Raw genomic sequence first — 7,447 nt, forward strand, 5'->3', positions numbered from 1 at the left:
ACTTTATAATCTATATTATAGGATTAATATGATTATGATCTACAAATCATAACATTAATATCAAACTGTTCAAATTACATTCCCTCTAGTCTAGAAAAGAAACAATTTAATATGTTAATCCAGAGTAATAATTTACTAAGATATGTAAAAAAATTCTATAGTAATTGAAAAAAACATAATAAACCATTAAATGCTTCAATATGTACAGGTCATATAGAGTTCATTTATTATGTTACATCCATTAAAAATTAGTCAATTCTAAATTTGTACACAATATTATTTATTTGAATCTGTGATAACCAACTGTTGAGTGACAATTCTATACTTTTTTAGTCAAAGAATCACAGTTCTTTATTTGAGTAATTGGGCCTACAGTACTTTAAAATTAAATTGTATGTCATTTCACAATAATAGAAACTGAAAACGTACACTATTGGTCTCCTTGCAATTTGGGGCTAATTTCTTTGTGGTTTCGGATTGGAAGAAAGATCTTTAATTGGTGTAAGACATGTGATTAAAATAAACTACTGCACTATGTATCAGTTCAAGCTCACAAGCTTCATTTACTGATTTAATGTGTTAAAAAAGGTACAAATCGCAACAAGCAACATTGTATCACCTTGATATAGTAGTACAAACCACGAGGGGAGGAAAGTTTGTAGTCAACCAAGCGTGAAACGGTCGTAGTGGGCGTGCTATGTAACTGGCGGTCGTATGACTCCAAAATCGTGCCGTAAAAAAAAAATGATTTTATTTTAACTTTAAAAAAAACTTTTAAGAAAAAAAACCAAAAAACCTGCCCCTCATTTTTCAGATTTTAGGGGATTTTTTCTAATTTCTTTAATTCTTTCAATTGCCATGTTATAAAGGGATAAGAACAACAATAAAAGTAATTACAGTCAGCAACAACAACATTAACAGTATATTTTTTTAAGGTAAAAATACTTTACGTACTGTGTGCCGTGTTACTGCAAGCATTTATAAATTAATAACAACAATCATCTTTATATGGTACATGTCGGAAACATGTGGAGTAGCCTATTACTTTCAGACTGACAATGCCTAGAATCATGATAAGACATTTTCTACGAACTCTCTGAACAACATGTGGGTGTGACATTAACATTTTTGTTGGGACCTTCAGTCAATGATTTACAATACATATTTTATAGGTGTTCACATGAACAATAATCCAATTGTTACACCTAAAGAATGGGATATACAATGTGCGAAGGCCTACACTATTTACTTAAAATTGCTCAGGTTAAAATGCTTCATTGAAGTAATTCAATTAAATTTGGCCAAGCGTAAACAAATAACAATGTTTCCTGGTCCTTTTTGAAATACCTATAATATTTTTAACATGAACTCATAAAAGTTCACTTAATATCTTCATTATGCAACAAATGTGTTTTAGATAGGTCTAGCAATAATATGCAACTGTTTTGGACGTGCTATTTATTATTATTATGCTATTCTAATTTTTGGGAAGAGACGTTTTCAAAATCAACAAATCCTTGAAGAGACCATAGCTCCTAAGCAAGCAATGTTTTATTTATACAATGATAGAATTTGCAAACTGCAAAAGTTAGTTTTTATTTATGAGCGAGCCAAATGGCCGAGCGGTTAAGGAAGGGGCATGTGATCATAGCAAACTGTATCGGCACAGGTTCGCGGCTGGCTTGCTCCTATGGTTCTGGTGGTGGAACAAGTCTTCTCGGATAAGGACTATAAACCGTAGGCCCAGTGTACACAAATGCTAATGTGCACTTTAAAGAACCCAGTACATCCTTCGAGATGAGTAGGGCATTACCCCGGTGAACTGGTTCACCCGGCCCCTGTTATGGACTGTTTTATGTGAATTGGGCCCTCTGGGAGAACAGTAATCTGTATAAAGAACAAATAAATAAAAATAAACCTGAGGATCAAAATAATTGTGACGGTTGTTGTTGAAGCGAAGGTCCCTGGGCCGTAGTATTAGTGCAGGCTGGCCCTGCCACAGTATAATAGCTTTATCTGCACAAGTTGTCATGTTAACAGGGGTCCCAATTTAAAAAAAAAATAGACCTAATTTCCAGAAGATCTGTTTAAACAAGCTTTCTTTTTTGTTTTACTGCTTATGGGGTATACCAATTGACACTGACTTCTATGAGACAATGAAAAGGGGCAACACAGATTAGTAAAAATATGCAGATTTAATGAATTAGCGGGAGATGGGTTATATATTCTGGGAGATTCTGCTCCGGTTGCGGGAATGCAGAAGGCCATCCCGATTTATTGTTTACCGTAATTTGAAGTAGAACCTGCAAAGCGATCCAATACTAAATGAAGTATAGAAATCACTACCTTGCCAAATTAAGGCTAGTCAGGCTAGACCGCATTTACTTCGTTATTTACTCACAGTCGCTCACAGCTTTTCAACATTTGCCACGAGGTTAACCTTTAACACACTTTACTGTGTGATTGGCGTGCACTCTGACTTCTGATGCTGGCTAAGTTTTATTTTCCATTGGTTTTTCCATGTGACATTTGGTAATTTTACAACCAACGGATGTTAATTCTCCTTTATATTATTATTTATCTTACTAAATCAAGACTACAAAATATTATTTGATAAACAATCTTTTGACATGTGTGTATAGTCATTGAGTACATAATTTTTTGACATTTAAAAGAGGTAAAATAATTGTAAATAAAAAATAAGCTAGGCCTAGGGTAATTAATTAAAAAAATAATACAGCAGTACAAACAAGTTCCTGTCGTGGACAGCGAGTGGAAAAGGAGACTCCCATGAAGTCAAGTGTACGTTTTTCTTATTGAAAAACAGCTCCATACTTTAAATTAACGGTCTAAGCTCGTGCTTGTCATTCACAAATTATCAAGCAATACATTGTTTATTCCAGTAAGCTACAGCAGTCTTTCTGCACATACAAATAAACAACATGCTTTTGCTTCGTAGGTTCGCTTCGCGTAGCCTTGCTTAGATTGTTTATATCAGGCTACGATGTATCTAAGAAGCCTGCGCGCAGGTAAAATTGCAATATTTCGTGGCGGTACTGTATTGGGTTATATTAAAAAAAATAACTGTTGTATGCTCATATATTATTATATATTATAATGTATATTATATATTATATAGGCCTAATGGGTACTTTATTGTGTTTTTATCCTTGAATATTATTTTTGTATTCAAAATAAAGAAATAACTAAATTTGTCGGGACAGGACTTAAAACAAACTAAACACCAAAATCAGAACTAATGTGTGTACATTTTTTTTTTTAGTTCGCTTGTTTACAAACTCAATGTAACAATTGTATTACTATGATTTACTATGCTGCTATACACCATTTTATTCGTCTATTTTAAGAAGCTGCACCAACGTCTCGCAACCTTTCACTGGGGAACATCAAGCCAGACCCTTGTTGTTTGCGTATTTATTTCTTTTTCCATTCACATATCTTCTTTTGAGAGGCACTTCTACAACCAAAAATACTGTACTGTAGGTTGTATGGATCCCTATCTACTTTCTTTTTTGGCATTTTGTTTTCGAAAGACTAGCCTAGGCTACAGTAACTCACTACAACCAACTATGGATGTCCCCCAGTGGTAGTTGCCAGGTTCTAGGGAATTTTCATTTCAAATTTAGTGAAAATGGTATGTACACAGGAACCAAAACACAGATTTTTTTCTTTTTCCAAAACCTAACTATACTTAAAAAAAAAAAGTTGGCTTTGTAAAGATTGATTATTTTCTTTTCAATTAAATATATCTGAAAAAGAAAACTTGAAAAGTATATTTATTTTTAAAATTCCATCAAGATTCAAGCCAAAAAAAAAAAAAAATCCTGGCACCTTTGGCCCTAATTCTGCTAGAAACTAAGCTTGTGACTGTTGCATGTATTTTTTATATCTTTCCGCCAGAAAAGACAATAAGAATCGTTCTCATATGTCATCCTCATGCATGATACTACAACAGTATGCCAACTGTACCTCAAAAGCTACCACTGAAAATTTCAAAAAGAAAACTGTGCAGTCAATCATAGCGCCTCTGTGACTGAGTAAACAAAAATTGTAAACATGAATCTGGCCATGAAATTAAAAAATGAATTATTAAAAATATTCAATATTCGAGAAGCTACAACTTACCAAGAAAGGGATAGGCGTATATTTAATATTATCTAACACAAAATATATACAAAAACAACGTCTAATATATATAAAGTAAAAGGGAGTAGTGTTATGACCAGCCAGAAGCTAGGCCACCCCAGACAACGTTTTTCCTCATTCCTACATTACAATTCGCCAGTAGAACAATCATCTCATCCCGGGTCATCCATAGCAAATAGCATTCTTAGCATGCATAATGAACAGCTTATGTTGGGGTTGAGTAGATTTGGAAATTACCACTACTTCAAGTTTTAAAATCGACCAAGAGGATTTAGGAAAGTTATCTGTTTGTTTCTAGGCTACAGTTAATATCAAAAAATGATTTGATGAGATAAACGTATCTAGGGCCCAGGAATATCCAGATGTTATTGGCGACCGTTTTAATTTTTACACATGACATTTCCATCCATTTTGATTGATTCAAAATTATCTCATTATATATTCATATAGATTAAAATCATCAATCGAACGTAAAATTGCTAAATGTTATATGTCATTAAAAATCTACATATATTATATTTTCATTATGTAATACTTTATGGACGGTGAAGTCCGTATTTCTATCAAATTACTTACGAAATTCGGACGATTTCCCATATTTAGCATCTTCTACAAGGCTTTGGCGCCAGGTCATGACGTCATACTGCTGCAAAGGCTTTCCTCGAACAGCGCCACCAGGAAGTTATTTTGCGATAGAAAATAGAGTTTAGAAATAAAAACATCTGATCATATTTTTATTTTATTAAAAAAAATATGAATTCATACCACTTATTACTCATTATCAATAATTTATTTTACAATTGAATACATTTTCAAATATTTGCTATATGTAATATTTTCATGAACTGATTATTACCTTACAATAAAATTATTAATTGAATTTCGTCTGCTCCACAAAGTTCAAGTTGATTCCCTTGCTAAAAAAAGAACGATCATATTTTGAAAACGGAAGTTCAAATTCTACGTAAACTAGTTCGGAGAAATTTCTAATACAATATCGAATTACAAGGCTAGATCTGATCGAACAGACTTGTCATATACTACTCTGGTATTGGATTATCATCTATGTATTCGTTTCATCATGAACTTATAAAATAAATGATGTAGCCTACACTACACCAGAATATTTTATTTGACCTCTCTCTGTTAGGATTAGCTAGGCCTAGGCATTTGTATTGTATTGTTGTACTTTAGGGGCCAGCCTAGCCTAACCAAACAAGGCGGGTGTAGCCTAGGCTAAGCCAGCTAGAGAGAAGATGCTGACTAGGCCTAGCCAGACCAGAGTAGGATAGGCGGATCTTCGGATAGGCCAGGCCTAGCCTAGATTCCCTTTCTTGGCCTAGCTAGGCCTAGGCTTATCTATTGAAGTAGCAACAGTGCTTCAGTAAGTTTATTTTAGTTAGTTACGACGATGGCCGGCACAATCTCTTTCCTGTAGGCCTATTTATGTAATAAATAGGCCTAGGCTAGTAGGCCTGGCCTGGGCCTATTTTCTGATTAGTGATAACAAAAGTCAAAAAGTTGAAAAATGATCAACTGTCTCTCTATGTTTGGCCCATACTACTACAGCTAATAATAGGCCTAGATAGGAGGCGCACAGACAGCCGTAGCGTAATGATTTAGTGCGTAGACTCTCACTTAGTAACAGCAGAGCAGTGTGTGTTGAATACCCAGGCCCAGTAATTAATACTAATTATTATGGGACCAGCACTAAGTTGAACTGGTCAACGGGTACAGTGGTGCTGGTTTATTGTAAGTGGTCGGTCCTGCTTATTGAGGGCTATTCTTGTTTTAGTTTCATATTTTTCTCATTCCATTGAGTACCGTATTTATTCTTTGCTGGGTTTTTGCACTGTATGTTATAAATGCAACTACTGTAGGGCCTAGGCTAATTTCCTTTATTATTTATTTTTATAATGAATACAAATACAAACGACAATATTTAGGTAGGTCTGCTGGAAATGACAATCTTAGGTTTTAATTTGGATATAGTTTTTTTCCCACTTTTTTTTTTTTTTTCCAAAAACTTATGGGAGACCTTGGCCAGCTGGTCCCACCACACCCCTTATTGAATATGCCTCTGTTTATAGACAAATCCAAGAGAACTTTTTGGAATGGCGCCCTCTTTTGTTGCCGCCATTACTGGGGTGGCATTTCCGAAGTTGTAAGATCTAATGTTGTGTTGTGTTTATCAACGCAGTAGAGTAGTTGTTGAGAAATACGGTTTTCGACAGTAGCAGCTGCATAATGCTGTCAGTTTATAATGCACCACACTGCATTACCATTTAGGAGTAGGGACTCCCCAGTAATGGCGTCAATAAAAGAGGGCGCCATTCTTCTTGGATTCGTCTATAGCTGAATATTTAAAAATGAAACACATGTTGGTTATTGATTTTTTATTTGAAGGTACTTCTCAAGATTACGAATGGAGGAAAGGGATCAAGGAGCTAAGTAAGTTTTATCATTTTTTTGTATACTACATTTGATATTAGATAACATATTGATACTGATTTTGATAACATTAACATTGATATTAATAACTTATTTATAGGTATTAACATTTTTGTGTATTTGGCATGGTACATCTGTAAATCCAGTAAAATCCCCAATTAATACTTTGAACACCACTTTCATGACTCCAGTAGTAATTATATTCTTCCACTTTTCCACTAAATTTCCCCTCCCAAGTAGTCACTCGCCTAAGTAAAATTAGGTGCAGTGTTCTCCCAATTTATACATTTTTACTTGTAAATATATCCATAAAAATTCAGCAATGCATGCAGTGTGAAGCATTACCACTTTTGAGTGAAGGTTTATTAACTTGAAGAAACAAGAACAAATATTTTCATAGTCTAGGCATAGACTGGAATGATGTTGATGTTAATTTATTGAAAGAGGGTCAGTCTAGACTACGAGGCTAAACAGTATTTTTTTTATTTTACAAACTCAAAATTTTTACTGGTTGACCGGGTATTTTTACTGGTAAAACTAACAGCTAAAATGGCTTTGGGAGAACACTGAGGTGTGTGTTTTTTAAGCCCATCCCGCCATTTTCAAATAACAAGCCCTGAAATAGATAGATCATGAAAAGAATATTGATTGTGATGAGACATATTTTCCTTGATGAGAAAAAGGTAGTTAGACTAGAAAAAAAAATCTGAAAAAAATGAGTTAGGGGGAGTGGAATGTTAGAAGCAATCCACATAGCCAGGTATCCTAATTAACCCCTTCTGGTCACCCTAAGCCCTGTTGACACTTGATTTTACTCCTTGTATACAAA

At 34.3% G+C, this 7,447-nt stretch overlaps 2 protein-coding genes across 3 annotated transcripts in view; one reads left to right on the forward strand and one right to left on the reverse strand.

The window, feature by feature from the left end:
• Positions 1-4,841, reverse strand: part of LOC117100244 — a 39,207-nt gene extending 34,366 nt beyond the window's left edge. Inside the window, exon 1 of the mRNA XM_033239845.1 lies at positions 4,744-4,841. The gene's annotated coding sequence lies outside the window, so the exon portion shown is untranslated. The remainder of the gene's footprint in view (positions 1-4,743) is intronic.
• A 239-nt stretch (positions 4,842-5,080) lies between these two features.
• Positions 5,081-7,447, forward strand: part of LOC117100227 (SH3 domain-containing protein 19-like) — a 19,173-nt gene continuing 16,806 nt past the window's right edge. For both annotated transcript variants that reach the window (XM_033239825.1, XM_033239826.1), the window contains exons 1-2: positions 5,081-5,215; positions 6,574-6,618. In XM_033239825.1, coding sequence (XP_033095716.1) covers positions 6,593-6,618 — 26 coding nt within the window. In that variant the 5' untranslated portion in view covers positions 5,081-5,215; positions 6,574-6,592. The remainder of the gene's footprint in view (positions 5,216-6,573; positions 6,619-7,447) is intronic.

Source organism: Anneissia japonica, unplaced genomic scaffold (assembly GCF_011630105.1).
Source record: "Anneissia japonica isolate Jap-2015-1 unplaced genomic scaffold, ASM1163010v1 scaffold6788_len1366326_cov149, whole genome shotgun sequence".
Lineage (NCBI taxonomy): Eukaryota > Metazoa > Echinodermata > Crinoidea > Comatulida > Comatulidae > Anneissia > Anneissia japonica.